The sequence below is a fragment of the Cynara cardunculus genome, assembly GCF_001531365.2.
Source record: "Cynara cardunculus var. scolymus isolate 2C chromosome LG 13, CcrdV1, whole genome shotgun sequence".
Taxonomy (NCBI): Eukaryota; Viridiplantae; Streptophyta; class Magnoliopsida; order Asterales; family Asteraceae; genus Cynara; species Cynara cardunculus.
In genome coordinates this window covers 1034532-1057771 of record NC_037540.1, presented here as the reverse complement: position 1 = coordinate 1057771, position 23240 = coordinate 1034532, and the positions used below count along the sequence as shown (strand labels likewise).

Below are 23240 nucleotides of genomic sequence, written 5' to 3'. Positions count from 1 at the left end.
GTTTGATTTTAATCATAGTTCTTACTCTCTTCTGACCAGAAAACAATTTTGACTTCGGAGATCAAGTAAATGATGGCGGTGTTTCTCGCTTTGAGTTCTATTAATTAACTGGAAACGCGAATCACCGAGTTTCTTTTTTAATCGAGTTGATGAGTTGTGAAGTTAGCTTGAATTGCAAATATGATTGCATTTGTGAATTGAGAGGCATATTTGTCAATTGAGAACAATCAAGTGATTGTTGCAGACTTGCAGTTCATATGATTATGAATGTGATTATTTAAAACTTTTGTGCTTAATCTTTATATATTTGCTATGAATGATTAGGTTATTGTGAGAAGCTTGTAAAACAATGAAACATAACTAGATTAGGAAGGAAAATAAAGCACTGATTTGAGCATTTCTTCGAACCATTTGAATGTTTGATATCATCCACTAGATCATTGGTTGTGTTGGAGAGAGAGATTGCACTTTTGAACTAAAATAGTTGCAACACTAATTGTATTTTCATAAAATTACATAAAGAAAGCAGTAATTGACATCCATTATTCACTGCTTATGCATATGTAGGTAGTAGATAGAAAACACACATTATTTAGAGGGGTAACTTGAGCTACTGCCAAGCATACACTTCTTTGTGATAATATTGTAGTTTGCTTCTTAGATTTTCATTCCTCATCATCTAGCCCCTTCAGAATCCAAGATGGCTTCTGGTAACCATGATTCATGCCACTCTGACTGTAACCATAGTTTGGGATACCACTTCCATASCCGTTATGCCCRTGTGTCGGCTTGTCAAAATGGTTCGTAGCACCACCTCCATAGCCGTTATGMCCGTGTGTTGGCTTGTCAAAATGGTTTGCACCACTTCCATAGCCATGTTGGCTCCCATGGCCCTGACCATGTGGGCTTCCATGGCTATGACCGTGTGGGCTCCCATGTCCATGACCGTGTGGGTTCCCATGGCCATGACCGTGTGGGCTCCCATGCGAATTGTCATAGTAAGAACTTCCATATCCACCGGTGGTGGGCCTTGCACCACTCCCAGGGTAGGCTCCATTGCCATAGTAGTCATCACCGCTGGGCCGACCAAATTGGTTTTGGGGAGCATGGGGTGATGGGTAATTTGACACTTGAGGGTAAGTGGAGTATGGGGGTGAGTTCTCTGTGGTTATGCCTTGAAAACTGCTGTAGTTGCCATTAGGCCCTTGGTATGCATTATAGCTTTGCTGCTGGTAGCCACCAGGGTAACGTTCAGTTTGGAGAACCATTTTTTCGAAATAGAAATGCCTTCAAACTTAAATCTGTGTTGCTGATGGTTTCGTTATACACTTAACGCTATTTATAGGGTTAGCCGGTGATTCCAGATAAGTCGAAAGATGCACCGCGACCCCACATTCAACGGTGAGCATCAAATGAAGGGTCATATTTGCAACTTTATTCCCAACTTGTAAGATGCCTATGGATTCTTTTAGAGTGCTGATGATTTTGGATACCCAAATAAAGTCATTCATGAATTCACATATTTAGAACAATCTATTCTCATCTTGCCCACTTACTGTATAGAAGAACCTGCCAAAATTACTTATCCTTATGTCATTCTGCAATATGATATGCATATGTTCTCATTCCCTTATCGTCCTTTTCTTCATTAATAATTTCATCTTGTCTTCTTGCATTGTTCCTATTCTTTTCTTTCCCTCCACTTGTTTTCTTGTATTTTGGTAATTTCGGAAGTCAAAGTTTTTATGTCACATCATATGCGAAAAAATACAAGTACCTTTTAATGATTTCATTTATCACTAAACAAGATTCGATAGCTGGAAACATGTTTTTTTTTTTTTTTTTTTTAAAGGGTGTCCGGGCCAACGCCCGACTAATCCCCTGCAATTTTGGAGGCTAAACATGGCCCCACTTAAATGTCGCCAACACTCCCCTCCTAGGGCTCGAACTTGAGTTCATGACTATGCCATGCCTAAGCCTTTACCACTAGGCTGGAAGGTCTTTGACAGCTGGAAACATGTTTATGTTAGTCTTATTCACGAATCTTCATGTTAATCAAAGCTCGAAAATCTTGATGATTGTGTGTTGATATTGATTCATGATCATATTTCAGAGGACGGTGTCGTGCATATATTCGCTTCAATTTTGCTGATCGAAACCATTCATCTTTGTTGTCATGCTTTAAGTTGATGATGGTTAACATCATTTAATCAACAATTGTTTGCTGAAAAGGTTGACTGCTGTTTAATCTGCAGGAACAACCTGAAGTGCTTTATCTTGATCCCTGCATATCCCCCTTGGGCCTTGACTAAGGTGAGTGAGCGTCCTCATCTTTCATCTTGTGCTTCTAAGTACAAAGTAGGGTTCATGTCTCTTAGCTTAGCTCGAAGCCATTTGCGCTAAATCACACCGTACAACATTATTGGTATTGGTCGAGTAGAATCCGTTGTGGATTTATTAGAATCTCACATCGCTAGACTTGAACCAATTCCTTCTCAATATATGTTAGAACATCTTTTCTTTTTGTTAGGGTAATCTAACGGGGTTTTATATCATATGGTATCAGAGCCAAATTCTATCACTGTAGAGACTCGACACTCCGAAGAATTTGTACCCATTTAGCCCCTTTAGACACTCTGGGACAATCAGTGTTTGTTTAACCTCCATTGGAGGGGACATGTTAGAGTGTCACGTCAGCTGGACTTGGACCATTTCTCTTCAAAATATGTTGAACCTTCTTAACTTTGCTCATGGCTCTTTGGAAGAGTAACCTAATGAGGTTTCACATAATCTAATGGGTTTTCCATATATCATCGAACGAGGTTTCACATAATCTAATGGGTTTTCCATATATCCTCGCATGGTATTATAGCTAAGTTATTTTACTCTAGGATCCTAAGCAATCTATATTATTTATCCCCTCATCTGTCTAGCCTCTCTCGACACTCTAGGACAATCGGTGTTTGTCCAGCCTCTATTGGAAAGGGTGTTACAGAGTCTTACACGACTAGACTTGGACCATTTTCCTCGAGTATGTTGAAACCTCTCTTCTTTCCTCGAGGCTCTTTTAAAAAATAATCTAACAAAGGTTTCACATATTCTCGCAATCATATCATCATGAAAACACCGATCGTCCTTATAGCATGTTTTCATGTTCACATCACTGCATCATTAATGACAAATTTGTTTGGTTTATCATATCCCGATATTGTACATGTCATGAAATCAGTGAAAGTAATTATAGTTTGTAACATAATCTTTAAGACGGAGCAAACATAATATTTTTTGTATTTCTTTTAGCTTTAACATATTAAAGGATAACTCCCAAAATATGTTATGAATGAGAAATAATATTTTACTATTTCCAACAATAATAATCTTTGAAATTAAATATTAGAAAATACTTTATTCAATGTTTTAATCTTTAAGATAGACTAGAAGATACTTGTGCAATACAACGAGATACATCTCGATTTTAATGTTTCGTTTTATTCTGTCCCCTGTTGATATTATAATACGATCTTATATGGTTTTGAGAAAAACGATAATGTTTTTATTTTTTAATAAAATAAAATTTTGAAAATGTCATAAAATTTTAAATAAAATATATCGATATTGGTATCAAATTAATTATTTAAAAGTTTTTATTTTATTGTGTAATTTATTTAATTCAATTTTTTATTATAGTTTAATAATGAGTAATTTATTTTCTATTTTAATAATATAATTTTTTGTAAAGATAATAATTAAGTATTTTGTTAGAACCATAATGATTATCTTAATTATATTTTAGATTTTTTATATTTAAAATAATATTTTATCATGCATTTGATTGTGTTTATCTGTAGTCACTTATACGAATTCAAATATAAAACTTTAATAAGTTGTATTTATGCATTATTTTCTTGTAATCTTGAATTTTAAGTAATATGCATCAATTAACAGTACTATTATAAATGAGACAACTTCCAAAATATGATAAATTATAAATGAGAAATAATATTTTACTATTCCCACAATAATAATCTTTAAAATTAAATATTAGAAAATAAAAAATATGTTTTACTATTCGCAACAATAATAATCTTTAACATTAAATATTATTTTATTCAATATTTTAATAATATAATTAATATTTTAATATCTAAAATGGATATACAAAAGTTTAAATGTAATATTTTTAGAGTTGTTGATTTTTAATTTTGTACATTAAAGAAATTTAAAAGAATCATTACATTTATTTAAGGGAATGATATCCATTTTTTTTTTAATATTAGTTTCTTTTTAGTTTGAAAATTTGAAATTCGGTGGGGGCATAGCTTTGAAAAAAATACAATCTTTTATCCTTAGTCTACAAATTAAAGGAAATATTACCCACTTTTTTAATTTAAATTGCAAAGTAGTTTTTTTTATTCTTTTTGTAAATTGGGGTTAATGTAATGTATATGAAGACTTGTATCCTAACATTTTTCTAAATAAATATTTATAATTTGTATAAAGAACCAATTTTCTTGGACTTGCTTCAATAAACTTACATCAGTAACAATGATGAAACGTTGGTATGTTTTTAGAATAGCAAGTTTGGTTTGCAAACTACGAGGGGGTTAGTGTGACGGATAAGAATAAGAGGATGATAAAATTAACTCGGGTTGAATCATGCCATCTACATATGCGTTTGTGGTCGCCGGAAGATTACCTTAGAACTGTGCGATGTTTATCTAGTTTGAGTTTGCATATGTAAGGTTGAACTACTAGGGCTTTTGTAATCTTAACTCGAGTCTCAAAGGTTAAAATACCATCTCAATTGGAGGAAAAAGAACAATTATTTACATTCATAAGAAAGCTAATAATAATTAAATATCTACGTTATCATTTAATATAACAAATTAATACGACTTTAATTCATATATATATATATATATATATATATATATATATATAGAGAGAGAGAGAGAGAGAGAGAGAGAGAGAGAGGGAGAGGGGGGGGACAAGATTCGTTAAAAACTTAAAATTGATTAGAAACTCGAGAACCATATGCAACATGACATGTAACATATCCATGATAAATGTGGGTGTGTAATGAATGTGTTCATGATGAATATTCATATTGAAGGAAGACATGCCTCCCCGCTATAACTAGTTTCGAGTTCCTAATTAAGTTTGGGTTTTTGAACGGACTTCCTCTTGAGAGAATAAAATCTAAGAATAATTATAAGAAATAATAATTGGATGGGATGAGATGAGATGGGGCTTGGGCCGGATCCATGGCCACCCAAGACACATGGGAAGTAAACAGAATAGGACCCACAGCTACAAAACTGTTAGCCAGCCAGCCAGCCAGCTGCCCCAATACAGCTCTTTTCTTCTCTTGTGATAACAACTTTTAACCCATTAAGTTTGTGTCATACATATTGAATTTGGTACAAGTTTTCTCTTAATCTAAGATTAATACAAGGGAAATCATCTTTTTTTTTTGAATTTTGAATTTTGAATTTTGAATTTTGAATTTTGAATTTTGAATTCATCTTTTAGTCATTTTTCTCCTAAAAATCACCTTCTTAATTTACAGAGAGGTCAAAGAAAAAGTTTCTGAACCAAGTCTACAAATGCAGAGACCAAATATATAAATTAGTCCCAACATAAACATTTTCGCAAGTGGCTGGCGGAGACCTTTATCTAATTTATAGATTTAGTCCCTGCACTTACGGACTTGGTTCAAACATTTTTTTACATTTCGACCCCTTCGAAAATTGAAGACGTGTCACATGTGGACCTAGTGATATTTTTGAATTTGAGGAGAAAAAAGGCTAAAAAATTGAATACAAAAACCTAAAAATGATTGTTTCTATTAATTTCCCTTGGTATAATCCATACCAAAAGTTAATGATATCTAACAAAATCATATATATTTCACTCAAAAACAAGTTGTATGCATTTGGTGTAGAGGACAGAATCGTTATTCCACCCCAAAGACCCAGGTAATTGTGACTGTGAAAGAGAATATGATTTGATATCTAATAATGAATTTGGCAGATGGCATGTACATTTCCATTATTCTCATGACCGTTGTAAAGGGTCGGTCCTACTTTTGCAAGAAATAAAGTTGGGCATTTAAAGTTTACATATCAGGAAACCTACTCTTCATTACCATTATCTCATCATAATAATGTTCTTTTAAAGAGTCTCAGGTTCAAGGGGCCGTTTACTGAAAGCTTATTGGATAAGCATTTACCGGGTGTTACTTATCTTATCAAATGAGCATTTACAAAAACCAAAAATCTCACCTTACGAGATAAAAGATGCTTACCAATAATCCATTTTGATATTACCCGATAAGACATGGGCTGGTAACCAAACTCAATTGTCTGTTTAGGCTGAGAATTATTTGGTTCCATAAATATCTTTATTGTTTACTAATCGAAGCATTAATCATAATGATGAATCCAGACCGTCTCCCATAAATATCTCTAAACAAACTCTTGTCATTTTCCATAAATATCTCAGTTATTTGGTTTGTATGAATTAATATGGTTTGTAAATGATGGAGACTCTTGTGGTATAGAATAGAATAGAATAGAACCATGTTTGCTGCCTAGAATTACACCACTTTTTACCATCTTATTTTGGCTTTTTTACCCCCATATTGTAACACCCCAGTCCAAAAAGTGAAACCCACAAAGCAAAATTAAAAAATGGTTTTTGTAGTCGAGTTTAGGTGGCCAAAAACCGATGCTACAAGCCAAATAATGGACAAAAGAACATGGGTGGTGTCAAATGGCAATTTCTTTTCTTTTCTTTTCTTTAAGAATACAACCAAGTAGCAGCTGTATTTAGTAATACCCAACCATAACATGACAACCTCAGAACAATAATAATCTCTCTTGCCAACAAATAAAAGAGGAATAAGAATCAGGTTCTTTATTCCAAGAATCATTCTGTCATATTGATGGTTTATTAATTAAGACTTATACGTGTCATCATAGCTGTAAACAGACACAGATTCTGATGATCATAAACAAGACATACCAACAATTAATCCTCTCTATCAACATGATGCATCATCATCATCATCATCAGGACAAACCCAGGTTACAAATCATATATGTAACACAATTTGAATAACAAATATATATATATATATATATATATATATATATATATATATATGTATCGATTCAAAATTTCCTAAAAATGACAGAGAAAATTACCTTTTCTTTTGAAGAATCTTGAATTGTTGTCCATGGAAGCTTTTGAGATTCTTGAATGTAGGAATAGGAGGAAGAAAACCCAAAGACTATTTACACTATCACCCCAGAAATCAAACGTTTCTGAAAGAATGATGCTAAGTCCCAATCAACTATTCTTTCGTTTCATCAAAACCCTTTATGGGTTTTCTATGCAAACTTCAAAGATCCAACCTTTACAGCCAAAACAAAACATCGCTTTTACTCACTCTCTCTCACGCAGTTTCCGGGTAAGAGAAATCTGTATTTGTCGGCATTCTCAAGAAGATGAGCAGGAAGATGAACAGCTGAATACGAATGAGGGATCGGACCCATTTTCCCGATGATTTCCTTGAATGTGTATTCTTCAGGCAGCATATCGAAGAGATCTGCTCCTCTACAGATTACTTTCTGAACTCTTTTTGGGCTCAAGAATTTGTTGAACCTCACTCTGTCGAAATGGCTATAAGCTTTCATCTTGAAAATGAACTCGCTAATGTGGCGAAAACAGAAGCTACAATGCCATCCTGCATCTGCCAAGACTACATCCGATTGGCGATAATGAGCGTATCTTGTTGTCCCAGATTGATATCTATGAATCGACGCCCTCCAACTATTGTTATCCAGAAAAAACTCGAATGAATACAAGTAGTTCTTGAGGCGAAGATGGAGGATCGAGGGTATGTCATCACACCATCTCAGTAGATTGATGGTGTGTCTACTTGGTATCTCATCAACATCCGACATGATCAGTAGATCATCGTCTTGAATTCCGGCTTTTCTGAGAAGATAATCCAATGCAAGTCTTTGATAAGCCTCTTCAACAAACGGGTTTTCTCCTTTACGAAATCTCCCAGGAATCTTTCCGTATGTCAATCTTGGCTCCACGAATTTGAACTGATCACGAAGACTGTGAAAGACCAGGGGCTTCGGTAAGCCTGTGAATGTTGAGTTTGATTCGAGGAGTACAAACTCTGTAACATAAGGGTACAGTTCATGCCATCTTACAGTAAGGAGGTCCACTTCGTTACTGAACAACACTGCATCAAAAACTCGACGTGGGAACTCGCGAGTTCCCCAACCGTGAAGCCTGCAAAGATTCTCCATCGATACGTTTTCGTGATAGTAATGTGGGATTTCGTGGAAAGGTTTCGGTGGCGATTCCCATAACGGGCGTAAGAAGTAGGAGATTTTCTGGCCATGAACATATAAACCAAGGATCACAGTTGGGACCAACACGAACAGAAAGATGAGTGTTTTCAATTCGAGCCCACGGAGAATGCAACGTACTCTCGACATTGTTGAAGATCTTCCTGAATCCTGCAAATCAAAGGTGCATTTTCGTTAAGATTTCATGCAATAATGATTGGTGTAAATATGTTGTAAGAGCATCTTCAACAAATATGCTATATCTTCTTCTCTGTTCTTCATCCAAATTGGGAGATTTCTCGGATCTCTCCTATTTTTTTTGTATTTTAGAGAAGAGTTTGGCATAGCTGATGAAGAAACTGTTTCCAAATTTCTAAAATAGCGTGTTTAGAGATGCTATAAAGCATCTCAAGAACATGAGCATGGATCAATTGAAGCTTGCAGGCTCCAATCATTTGCTGATTTTTGATTCTTCAATAAAAGTGGAGACAAATACACTACAGATACAGAAAGAACCCTAGTTTTGACCAAATTAGGGAGGCACTAAGTAGGAATTAGATGCATATAGCCAAACATTTTGATAAATCCAGAAATCCATCAAAAACTAGAACAATTCGAGGTTCGACCAAACATTAAAACGAAGAAGAAAAAAAAAATTCCAATCTCACACAACAAAAGGGGGAAAATACGAATTCGTAATCGAACTTCTTCACTTTTGAATGCGTAATCACCAGAAACAGTAAAATAAAACCTCAACACTAAATGACGTGATCAAATCACGAAAATGGAAAATGCGAATCTATGAAATCGATTAAATTACCTCATCGCAAACGTCACCGCAGATATCATCAGACTTTTTAGAACAATAACGAGATCCACCTTCTGCCATCAAATAAACTCTATCGAGAAATTTCGATAAGTTAATCATCGCCATTGGAATTCCAAACAAAGCAAAACAGATATACAGATAGATGAATCGACGAAGAATGAAACTGTGAATTTGAAATCAAGAGAGAAATTGAGAAAGAAACAAAGCGCATAGGGGATATGGAATAGCGCTGGGTGGGTGTTGATGAACACAGAGGCAGTCGTCTCTCTGGTTTTAATGGATGGCAGTTGTTGATACACACTCTACAAGGAAGCCGTTTCTCTTGTCTTCTACCCCACCCTCTCTCTCTCTCTCCCTCTCTCCTCTTTTCCTTTATATGTACAATATATACATACATTATTTTGTATCTATATATTTGGTTCTTCTAAAGGAACTGTTTCGTGATTTGCCCAAATTGCCCTTGCAATTGATTGTTAATTTCTTTTTTTATAATCTAGAGTAAACTACAAATTTGGTTACTATGATTTATCCAAAATAGTAAATTTTGTCCTTTTGGTTTTGAAATTATAAGATGGTTGATGGTCTGTAAAACGTCTGAATTTGATTTCTTTCTTTAATGATTGTTAAAAAAAATCAGTTGAATGAGGGTATTTTTGTTATTTTATCTATTTTTTTTGTTCTTTAGTCCATTTTATGATTTTGGTCCATGTGGCTTTGATTGGGTAAAAGACAAAAAATGATAAAAGAACGAAAATGTCCCTTGTTTAACGGAATTTTTTTAGAGAAATGGACTAAATATGGATGTTTTTGTAAACAACGATGATCATCTTGTAATTTTAAAACTACAGAAATGAAAAATATTAACTTCGACAAACCATAAGGACCAAATTTGTATTTACTCTATAATCGATAACCATAACAAAAAGAAAAAGATTGAAGTCAAGCTTAGGGGATGTTTATCAAATGCTTAATCGGTAAGCGTTCACCGGCAAAATTCAACACTATTACTTATTTATCGGGTAAGATTTTAGTCAACAAAAATGGCACTGTATGCAACAATTTACCCAATAAATGTTAACTGTGATAAGAGTTATTGCCCTTACTTACCGGGTAAGACTATTGGTCCTTATCTCGTTCTTACCGAGTAAGATTTTTGGTCCTTATCATATTCATTGGTAAGGTAATGTGACTTGGTAAGCATTTACTCGGGTAAACAGCCTTTTAGTTATGTAATTTTATGTTTATCCCTAAATTAATGTTTTACGAAATCTAAATAATATGGTTGTAGAAAGTTATGTTTTTGGCAAGCTAACTGATACGTTATTTGTAATTGAAAAACTAATTGTTGACTTAAAAGCTTTTCAGATAAAATAATCACGTGAGACAAGTCTATTTTCATGAGACCGTTTTTTACACTTGAAACTTCATAATAAAAAATTGTGAAGGTAAGATTCAGATTTTTTTTACCTTCATAGTATTTTTCTGTAAAGTTTCAAGTGTAAAAAAATGGTCTCATGTAAACTCGATCCTAAATATAATCTCATTTTACAGTGTAATTAAAAATTTTACGTGTAATAAGGACTTTGAAAACATTGATAAGTAAATATAAACAATTTTTGGGGAAAATGGGTGAGGGGTAGTTTGGTCAAAGTGAAAAAGGGTTACGCTACGGCTACGGCAACGCGTCGTTTTGAATTTTGAGAATGAGTCGGCACCTGGCGTGTTTTCGGTCCAATAAGGCCCACATCACAATCCATAGTCCATACAACCACGGTCCCCTACGCAACGGAACCTTCTACTTTTACACATTTGACCTCCAAGTTCTTAAATGTTACATTCACACCCCCTTAACAAACACATTTTGCATTCATTTATGAATAACAATTTTTTGGACCTAATTCTATAAAATCTACATATATATTAAAGAAAAAACCAAATAGAATGACTTGTTGTTATGAGATTTGAGTATTTTTTAAATTTTAAAATGTGATTAAATTTGTTTGTCACTCATTAGTGTGAAGAAGGAATGAAATGTGTGTATATATATATATATATATATATATATATATATATATATAAGAAAAAATAATAACTTGGCATTATGAAATTTGAGTATTCCTCAAATATTGAAATATGGTTAAATTTGTTTATCCCACATTGGTGGGAAGAAAGAAAGTAGAAGGAACGAAATGTGTATGTCAGTATGTGTGTGTGTGTATTAACTGAATATGTGAATTTTTTTTTGTTGCAAGTCATTATGCTCTTTCATTTGCTGTTGTTATCATGAGATTTGAGTATTACTTAAATCTTGAAATATGGTTAAGTTTGTTTATCCCATATAAAAAGATAGTTTTAAAAATTGAGATGACATATTAAGAGTGATGTATTTTAAAAATCTTGCGTTGTGGTTGATTTTTGGAAATCCCACATTGATGAACAAATAATACATTGATAGAGTATGATAAGTATATACAAAAATAAGCATGTGATTCTTCCGAAAATTAAAAGAGCACTATGAGATTCAAGAATCCCTCTAAACCACAGCATTGATGTTGCACCCAATTAATTGATTAATCTTTATTCTTTAATTTGTGGTTGAATTTATTTATCTCATATTGATAGACAGATGGAAGATTAATGTATATGACAAGAAGTTGATATGCCTTTGTGGTAACTCAGTGCTTGACTCTCTTTAACTGATTCTCTAAACGAAATATATTAATTATTCTACTTTACATTTTTTTTTATTAACCTAGATATCCAACCGCTATGCGAGCCGACTAATTCCAAGGCGACCACGTGCTTTATAGATAGCCCGGAGTCACCGCATTTGAACCTTCGTGGCCACAGGGGGGTTTTTATTCCTCCTTGGATTTGAACATGTGACCTCCTGGTACTTTTGACCTTTGGAGCCAAGCTCAAACCAATCAGACACCACCCGTGTGTTTTATTATACTTTACATTTTCATTACAATTAAATTAGCGGATACGTTTCATCTTGATTTTGTTACATGATTTTTAAAGAAATAGAATTTGTTATCGCGCAACGCATGATGCCAAACACTCATAATTTATAAAATTCACAATTTGTGTGATATATATGGTTGCAAAAACATTATTAAAAGCTATAGTTTTTATACAAAACATAGTTCAAATATTATCATTGAAGATACAATTATTATTTTATTATATTATAATTGAAAACTATTGTTATATTTATCACAAAACGAGAATAAATCCAGTTTTTTATGAGATGTTTGTTTACCTCTTAATAGTTTCATTAAGAGACAGTCTCTTGATCGCTAAGAGATGAGGGGTTGTTTGACAGTTGTTGAATGGTTTGGTACAAAATGATTAAGAGACTCTCATGATATAGTGCAAAATGAAATGTAATTGTTTGATAATTGTTTATAATGAAATTATGACGCTGAATGGTTAAGGGAGGCACATGATACAAAATCATTCAGAGGGTTTTAGAACCATTAAGAGGCAAACTTTTTTTGTCGAACAAAATTCACCTCTTAACGATTCAGATATTGCCTCTTAATGAAACTATTAAGAGGTAAACAAACAAACCTTGAATCTTGTTTTGCAAAAAAAAAAAAGTTTGTCTCTTAATGGTTTTAAAACCCTTTGAATGATTTTGTATCATGGACCTCCCTCTAACGCCCTAATTTCATTATAAACAATTACCAAACAATTATATTTCATTTTGCACTATATCATGATAGTCTCTTAATCATTCTGACCACTTAATCATTTTACATCAAACCACAACCTCTAACATATACTCTATGAATATTTATAATTATCCAAACTTCAATTATGTTACAAATTAGTGAACATGAAAAGGTGTATAAACATATGTTTAGAAACTAAAAATAACAAGTAATGATTAGTGTAAAAAAACCATTTTATTTTAAGATGAAGTGTTTATTAGATCTAGTAAAAAATATGCTTTTGAACTATGATTCTTTTAATAACATATAACTACTGGATTTTATATATACCTAATAAAAGAATTGAACAACAAGGGTGATGTCTGATTAGTTTGAGCTTGGGCTCCAAATATCAAAAGTGTTTGGAGATTACAGGTTCGAACCCAAGGAGAAATAAAAATTCTCTTGTGATCATGAAACCTTTAATGGAAAACTGTAAGTTTTTTGGGTGAAATCATGAGCATTAAAATTTTGTGAATATCGATCTGACTTTTCAGGGTTAGCTGTTTAGATTTGAAACTAGCTCTTCAAGATTAATTTGTATTTTAGTAATCAGGGTTGGGTTCACATGAGACAAGTCTGTTTTCGTGAGACAAGTTTTTTACACTTGAATGCCCAGGTATCCACCGTAAATCTTTCCTCATTTGAACCTCGCCCTTAATTTTAAGGCTATGACATCTTGAAGGTGCTGCTAAATGGATGAATCTTATCAACGTCCATGGATGATAAATTATAGATCGAACCGCCCAATCGGAAAAATTGGGTGATAACATATAGCTTTGTATCGGCTAAGTTCACGAGTTAGAGATAAGCGAACTCAAACCGCTGACATCCGCCGCAGGGTAAACCACCGTCTCCAGGTCCCCGGACTGATTCTATCATAGAAGCCAACGATAAACAATAACTTCCCCCCCAGACTGATTCAAGTATAAAAAAATGGTTTTACAGATCTTACAAAAACGTCTGGTCTCATATTATTGAACCAACTATAATTCGATAAATTATTTTTAAAATAAATACCTAAAAAAATATTTATTTAAAATTGCAAATTATCCTGTAATTAATGAGAAAATTGAAAGAATCAAAGTCTACGGGCATAATCCACATGGCCAAATCATTGTCAATTTATGTGGTAGTTCAATCATTCTTCCACTTTTAATGTATTTGTTTTTCTAAAAAAATAATTTAAAAAAATTATATTTTTTTTATGAAACAAGATTCAGCTCTTAACGATTTAGATGTTGTCTCTTAATGAAATTATTAATAGGTAAAAAAACAACCCATAAAACAGACATCTTTACCAAAATTGATTCATCGTTAAAATTTAATGGATTTATATTTTTTTGCAAATTAAAATTAAATACCGTTTAATTTGAAGAAATCTTAAAAGTAAAATAACAGTGTGATAAAGTAATATCAGTTGTATCAGTTCAATTATAGGATATAATATCACGACTTTCTAAAAAGTAAGGATTTTTGTGTCAATTTCAAAAGAGTAGACTCATAGCTTTAATATTTGAACTTTTCCAATACGTTATAAAATCAGTCTGGAAAAAAAGTACAAATATTTTCAAAAGGTGAACAGTTTTCACGGAAGAAATGGGAATATTTTTCTTAAAGGGAATAAACGTAGAAAAATCAGTTATATATGTTAACGAGTGGTGTGGATCGGACTACACGTGTTCGGATAAGTCTTTTGTATAAGCCAACTTTAAACAAGTTGCTAAGACCTTATTTGTTTTTCATAAATAAAAAAAGCTCTTATCAGCTCCTTATGTCTGATTTTTTTAAGAGGCAAGATCATTCAGATTGTTTGGTTTTTTCAAATTTTCAGAGGCACATATGTCTTATTTGCCTCTTATTGTTATTAAAATCTTCAACAACGGAGTTTCTCAATCGATTAACCTTAATCGACCATTACCAAATCAATTAATATATTTTAATAGAATGTAAATGTGTTAAACACCGTTAATAACATATTTTTGTTTAAATGAATGTTAATTATATAATTTAGATGTAAATTTCATAATGGTGATAAATAAATATGTGAAATTACATATCTATAAATTCAACACTATGGTTTTTAATGGGTAAAATAGATAATTTAAACAAATTCAGACGTTTATCAGTTTGTAAAAACAAACAGTCTTATTGATTAAGATTTCAGATTTCAGCAACACCTCTTATAAATCAGAAGTGAAATAAGACTTCAGACTTTGATACCTCTTAAAAAACAAACGTCACCTAAGAACTAGAAGTAAACCAAATACCGTACATAGCTATTTTAACATGACTCCAATTGGACTAACAGGGTCTGCTACCCAGTTGACCTTCATAACTGAATACCGTTACTGTATAGATAGAGCTCGTGTTCTCTAGATTTAAGATATATACTAACCATATCAAATAAGAACGACCGATCACACATATGTTTATGAATTAAAATGCAAAACATCAAGACAAATTGGGGAAACTTTTCCAAGACCGGGTCAATTTGTAGGTTAGATTTTTCTCGTAGACTTTTGAAAAAGATATTTCCATACGGGGTCAACCCGAAAAACCTTGACTTAATTAACTAAAAAAACAAACACGCAATTTCTATGTAATTTCTTTTAGTTTAATTTAAAGTGATCGTTCACATTACTTAATTTTATAAAAATTGAAAAAGTGATGGAAGATGCGGTGGGTTTTCTTCTAATTTTTTTTGTAGTCGATAAAGATGTTTATAATTTACCAAAGAGTCTTTGGCCTGGTGGTATCACAGCTTTGGCATCTTAAGAGGTCATGGGTTCAAACTACATCAAAGGTGAAACGAGTGTGTGAGTTTATTTATTGCATTTGTTGTATATATATATTATATACTTAAAAAATGTTTATAATTTCTCATATAAAGACATTAATTAATAAATTATCAGTTTCATTGGAAATCTGGTTAGAAAATCTACAACAGATTATTCAAAATGAAGAAAACTGAAATTTAGGCAAAATTTTTACTCTAACAGTTTCTCTAAAATAGAAAAAAAAAGTACGAGAAAGCGTAAAATATTTCAAATTTGAAGAACTCTCCAAAAATAATTATTATGAGAGAAATATTTTCTTATTAAATATTTAGTAGACGTCTTGAAACTAAATGTTTAACAGATAAATATAATATAATTAATGTTACAATATTCGAAATTGAAAAGTCGTTATCGGATTTAGATTCCGCTAATGCGGACAGAGGGTGTGGATAAAGGTAGATATATTAATGTGTACTCGGATGGACGTGTGGCGTTGAGACCGTACCCAGATCTTCAGAGTCTTTTTTGTCTGCGTCTTGGCAGACAAAAAAGACTCGTGAAGTTTTATATCACGATGTAAGAAACCAATCGTCAAAAGAAACCTACTATATCTAATTTAATTAGATAAATAAATATATTTATATAGTATTTATAATGTATATGTATATATACTTCGGGTTTTCAGACGGATCGGGTGGCAAAAAATAAAACTCAACCCGAACCCAAATTTTCCCTAACAAGTTCGGTTTTCGGGTCATCCGAGTTTTACATAAATACCTTATTTTCGGTTCAAATTTGGATTTAAATTTGGGATAATTCGGGTTTTACGCACCGCTATTTTTGTGACATTTGTCATGATGCAAGTATTTAGTATAATGTTAAAATGTTATTATATTTATTTATGGGAGACTTTTAAAAAAATGCATAGAAGTCAATTTGATTGGCCGACTTTGATGCCATCTTATGGATGCCAAATGTCACTTTAAACCACTTTTGACGGCACAAATTTGTAATTTAAATTATGTTTACATCATGTAATAAATTAATTAGGATGTGATTATAAAACTTAAATAACAATAATAAGGTCAATAATAGTCAAGCTTTTTTTAAAAAATAACGCATGGAAATGGATTCTTTGACTAAATGACTGGTTAATTAAGGATGGTGATTTGTCTCGATCCAGTGAGGAACCCGGTTCATCGACCCGAACGGGGACGGGGATTCCCTGCTAAAACGGGTCCTAGGACCGGGCCAAGGGCTATTACTCAAACCGGAGATCCCCGGTAGACTTAAATTAACGGATATTCTTCATGAGGTTTGACTGGAATTTGACCAACGACGAGAAGTTAATCCCCGTACCCGCTGGGGACTGTTACTAAAAACGGGGGGTGGGGATTACAAAACCTACCCCATTCCCGCCCCGTTGCCATGCCTAGGTTAAATGATTTTATGCTGGTTCAGAAAAGGAACGCTAAAAAATGTATGGCTTAAGGAATGGTTATGAATGAAAACTCATTTTGGTTCTAAATTTTGAATTTATGACTAATCATTGATCAATTAAAATGAAGTTTGGATAAAGCCAGAAAGTCGGTCATTGATTAACCGAAAACATGTCCGAATAAGACATAATCAAAGCAAAAAAAAAACTGGTCAAATCCATTGATTTTATCCCAGTTATTTATTATATTGTCAAAAACAATTATTTGTAGTTATCACTTATTAAACTCGTTGATTTTGTGACTCCACTTTGAACCCACTGTGCAATACATACGTAGTCGAAAAATTAATTAGGATTAATTAATTTTTGTAAATTAGGATTAATTAGTTTACAATTAAATAAAAATTCAAGATATTCTATAAAATAATTATCCAACTCTTTTTTTATATTTGTATTTGTTTTTTTTATGAAGTTCTTTTTAAACCCAAAACAACAGGTTATAATCGATTAAGGCTCGGTAAGAACCGTTGATCCGGATTTGGTTCTAAATTTTTGGCCCAGTACCGATTAAAGCCCAACCCAATGTTTTTCCCTAAAAAGGACCGGTTAAGCCTCGATCTTTAAACACCCCTACGTATCTTCAACAGAGGTTTTTATAAGAACCTTTTTTGTGGGTCCCATCCATTTTTTCGAAATCAATAGTTATCATATGTTTACAAGAGGGGAAATTTATTAAAATAACCATTTTCCGGATTAGTTTCATCTTCTAGACATTTTTTCTCCAAATTTACCAAAATAGCCGTAGGTCCGCGAAACCCACGTTCGCAATTGCGGGTCCAGCTAAAAGACAAAAACAATTAACACTTTCTACTCCTGTCCACAAAAAATTACATTTTCACCCATGTTCGTAAAAAAATTACATTTCTCATCCATGTCCGCAAAAAAAAATACATTTTTCACACAAGTCCGCAAAAAAAAATCTAAAATTACGGACCTAGAGCTATTTTGATAAACCTTGTAAAAAAGTGGCTAATGGATATTCCAACCAGTAAAAATTACCATTTTAATTAATTTTTCTTATAAAAATATCTTTAATTGAAGGTTCTTACAGAAATAACTATTAGAGAGAGTTCTTAAAAGACACTTCGTATTTTCAGAGTTTTTTTTTATTTGGGCCGATAAGCCGAAAACCGTAAAGCTCGGCTTCATCATATTATAGCCAATTAGCTATTTTATCTTTAGGCCCAATAAAGGGTCATGGGCCTTCCTTTATTGGGTTGAATCTACAGTGTTTTTATTTGGGCTTATAACAAGCCCAATATAAATCAACATAAGCCCAGCCCATATCTCATTGTAAAATGTAAATGTCTCAAAAAATTCTTATTTTCCTCCCATTTATTGGTCATTTTACAAGATCGAATATTTTTCAACAAATATTTTATAATTATTTTGAAATATATAGTCAAAATTTAAAATTTATATAAATAATTACGTCAAACTATGATATGTGATATATTTTATATTTTTTATTAACCCGTATTCTCAATCTGATATGTGAACCGACTAATCTCATGGCGACCACACGTTCGAGTTACCGCATTTGAACCTCTGTGGCTACAAGATGAATTTAATTTTTCATTGGATTCGAACCTGGGAACTACGGACACTTTTAATATTTGGATCCCAAACTCAAACTAATCAAACATCATCCTTATAGTTTATGTTATATTTTATAGATTTCAACGTTAATTGTATTGTTAAAATATTTAATAAAATGTTTTTTTTAATTATAAATACTTAATTTTGATATATGATATTTGTGATAAAAGTATTAGACATTATTTTTATTTTTTAAATATGAAGTTTTAAAGATTTCTTTAAATTTGAGAATTTCCACCATTCTTTTATTTTATTCTCTATTTTAGTAAACGTTATAACATAGTTGTTGGAACAAAAATGTATTATAAATCTCTAAAATCAGTATTTTAGCACATTTATTGGAGATGACTTTAGAGATCATAATTCTTTTCAAGTAATTTCAGAAAAATTCACATGTCCTAAAATCTGATATTTTATTATTGTCCCACCAATAAAATTAAAGTATATTAAGGGTTTTTTTTAGTTATAAATATGAAGCAATAATCAATAATAATGAAAATAAAAAAAATGTCTAATTTCATTAATATAATGGGCTCATTCCTCGCATTCAACACCAAATTTTCATTATATGTTAAACTGATGAAATGAAAATTCATTCCTATTTACATTTATTATCATTTTCATTTCTTAACACCCCCTAAATGTTTATAATATTTTATTAACTGTACTGAAATTTGAATAATATAATTAATGTTGTAATTTTAAAAATTAAGAACCAGTATTAGAGTCGAATATAATTTTTTTATGGAAATTTTAACTTTTTATTTTTTATTTTAAAAAAAATGTAAAAAGACAACACCATTAATTCTAGCGACAATCCATTTAATTTTTTTTTTATTTATTAATTTTTTTTTTCTCTTGGACTAAGAAGGACTTAGGGGCTGTTTGGCAGTTGCTGAATGGTTTGGTGCAGAATAGTTAAGTGGTCAGAATGATTAAGAGGGCCAGAATGGTTAAGTACTGAATGAAATAATGTTGTTTGGTAATTATTCTCTGAATGATAATAAATTACCATTTTAACCCTCATTCACATTAGGGATGCCTTTGTATGACCTAAATTAACAACTGGCAGCAAACAAACAGAACTCGTATCAGCAAACSGGGGTCATTGATAGGGAAGTGTCGACTGTTTTACCTTCTGCAATCTAATTTCATGGAATTTCACTCATAATTTCCACCTCCACTCTCACTTTCATCACCATATCTATACGTATAGCTCACCATCACTCATCTTCCCTTCTGATCCATTTTTTGGGATCTGTAACCCAAAATCTGTCTCTGTAGCTAGGGTTTTCTTTTTTTCTCTGATTCCAACAACTATGAAGGTTCATCCTGCGCCAAATAAGCGGAACATCACCGTCCGGTACGATTTTGGTTCACAGTCCAACGYCGCTGCTACTATCTGCCGTCAAAAGAAGCTCCGGCGACTTCCGCACATCTTTGCCAAAGTACTTGAGCTTCCGTTTTACGCCGACGCTGACGTTTCGATCGAGGAAACGTCTGATTCGTTGATATTCATTGTTGATACGGACGACGATCGTGTGTGGGGGGAGGGATTTGAAGACCGGCGATCATAGGGTGGGGGGAGGGGCTGTGAGCGCTGTGTGAGGAACGATGGGGGAGAGGGCAAATATGGAAAAAGAGAACTCTGAATGGTTTAGAGACCCTTTAGATGCAAAATGGTTAAGAGGAGAAATGTAACCATTCAGAGCCTTTTTTTTTTGCCAAACAACCTTGACCTCTTACCGATTAAGAGGTTGGCTCTTAATGTAACCATTAAGAGCCAAACAAACAGCCCCTTAATTGATGTAATCAATTACCATTATTGCCCTTGATTAATTCATTTGAGCATTGCCTAATAAGGAAACATTATAGGGACTAGAAAGTAATCATGACCCTTTTTTTTTCTTTTCTTTTCCAAAATAATTTAATTAATCTTGAAATAATTACAATTAAATTAATTAATTCATTGCTCTCTTTAAAAACACTATTTAATTCTACAATGGTCCATGCTCTTGCATTATCAACTCTTTCCTAATTCAAAACAAAATAATTATTACAAGCATTAGACAAAATAATGTGGTTTTCTATTCTTATTTAAACCATAACTTAATACTCTCTCTCTCTCTCTCGTTTTTATTTAGTTATTGTGTTTCATCTGTGTTTTTTAAAGAAAACTTTTGTTAAGCAAAGCAAACAGAATACAAGTACTCCTGCCCCCCAAAAAAATGTGAGGTGTAGCAGAAAAGAAGGGGGCGAGAAGAAAAACCGGAGACAAGTTAAAGATTACGACAACCATACTACTAGAAATGTGAGCCTCAATAATGCGCCTTCAGCAACGATGTGCTTCAGCAAGAAGGTATACAAACGACTGTTTGTGACGATAAATTGACTTTTAGCAACGACTAAAACCCATGTTTCTTGTAGAACACGACACTGTGAGAATAAAAAACAAACAGAACCACCAAATAAGAAATACGGCGAAAGAACCATAAGGCTTGGCTGATCAAAAGCCACAACCCTTTTGAATGGACCCTTTCTTTAATGGAAAAACACGAACGTGCAAATTCACAAATAAAAGCTCTGGTGTTTTTTTTCTGTGTTTATTAATGTGATCATGTGATGTGAGCTAAATGAACATCTACAACCGAAATAACAAGTATCCAACTATGTATCGTGTGTTCAGCGTAATTAAAATGATAAAGAATGGGTAAAGGAAATTTTAATATTTGGGACGATTAAAGATTTATTGGATCCTCCTAACTTTTTCTATAAATAACTAATTATGTGAAGTATAAGGTGAATATATAGGTCGGGTGTTCTAATATCTAAATGTAATCCTTTTTTATCGCTTAAAATATTTTTATAAAACTGTCAGAAACATACCTCGTTATTAGAAAAGAAAACACGCACATATAAATTATGTCTGTTTTTATTTTTATGAACACGTGTAATTCATATATATAACAATTTATGAGATAGTGTATACTTATTAATAAATCTCCTTAATTTTATAATATTTAAGAGAGATGTGTTATATATGATATATAGAAGCACGTTCAAATGAAAATCGTGCAATTCTTAGAAACCGTGTAATCTAATTTCGACCAATAGAAAATTTTCATTTTTTTCTAATTAAACTTAATTATTAAGGGTATATTGGTCATTTGCATTTTTTTCTATTAAATATGGAAGTTATTATTAAATTTTAATTAAGGTAACATAATAAAAGAAATTTTATAAATGGTAACATTTAAATATTTAATTAAATTATAATATTAAAAATTGAATTTATTTATATTGTGTATCGGTTTATTATTGCCAGGATTCATGAAAATCGAAGAAATTAGATTAATAAATCCATGAAATCAGTAATAGAATAAAAAAAAATATTCATGAAACCGGTTTCGTACATGGTGAAATTGGTTTATGGAGTAAGTGAAAATGATTATGAAATGGGTATATGATGATATGGGTGCTATAATTTCATTATCAATAGTGTGAAATGACAAATGACTCATCAAACCATGTTAGCCGATGTAATAGGTGATTGAAGAAAGTGAAACCATTTCATGGTTTCTAAGAAAATTTTATGTAATTAGTGAACAATGAAACCATTTAATTTAACGAAACTGTGAAACTATTTCGTTCATGAAATGTAGTAGTAAATTTTATTATTATTATTATTCAAAAGATTTTATTATGTTAAATTGATTATAGTGTGTTTTATTTTTATTGTTGATCTATTTTAATGATGAATGTAATTTTATTTATAATATTTGAACATAAAATTAATATATTATTTTACAAATGATTTTGTTTCATTAATATTACGATATACATGATATGGTTGCCATTAATATTATCACTACCAAAGTAACCATTTTATTCTTATAGGGATTATAAAATAAATTTTTATTTATTTATTATTTTTTAATTTTCTAATATACCTAAACTAATCTTGACCATTGATTAAGAAAATAGATAAATGAAATTGGTTTACATGGTTTACACAAATGAAGACGGTTTTCATTTGATCGCTCCTCTATATATATTATTTTACCAAATAACACACATGCGTATTGACATTTAAGACACGATTTCACATTACAAACAATAATTTTAACTTGATATTAATATAACTAAATATACATATAATAATATAGTCTCTTTAAAAAAAAAAGAATCATTTATTTGGTTTGGTAGGGTGGTATACATTTTAGAACACAGTTATTTGTGAGAAATGTGAGATCCACCCACATGTACGGATTCAGCGAGTAATCACAGTACGAATTACCATGTCGAGGTTTAATATTTGAAACATAAAACACTCATACTTTGAATCAATGCAAATTATAAGTATGAATCACCATGTTTGTATTCAATAAAAGTCCTGATATAAATTACCATGTATTTATTCAACAGAACACGGAGTTTTCCCGT

The 23240-nt window shown here is 32.0% G+C and overlaps 2 protein-coding genes across 2 annotated transcripts; both read right to left on the bottom strand.

The window, feature by feature from the left end:
* Positions 1-464: 464 nt before the first annotated feature.
* On the bottom strand, positions 465-1305 carry LOC112525317 (annexin B11-like). The gene has a single exon (XM_025135401.1). It carries the CDS (start codon positions 1266-1268, stop codon positions 666-668), a length of 603 nt encoding a protein of 200 aa, XP_024991169.1. The 5' UTR covers positions 1269-1305; the 3' UTR covers positions 465-665.
* A 5615-nt stretch (positions 1306-6920) lies between these two features.
* On the bottom strand, positions 6921-9545 carry LOC112525195 (beta-1,4-mannosyl-glycoprotein 4-beta-N-acetylglucosaminyltransferase-like). Its single transcript, XM_025135207.1, has 3 exons — positions 9193-9545; positions 7156-8543; positions 6921-7125 (listed from the first exon to the last, which is right to left on the bottom strand). The coding sequence occupies exons 1-2, from the start codon at positions 9304-9306 to the stop codon at positions 7446-7448; spliced, it is 1212 nt and encodes a 403-aa protein (XP_024990975.1). The 5' UTR covers positions 9307-9545; the 3' UTR covers positions 6921-7125; positions 7156-7445.
* Positions 9546-23240: the final 13695 nt, after the last annotated feature.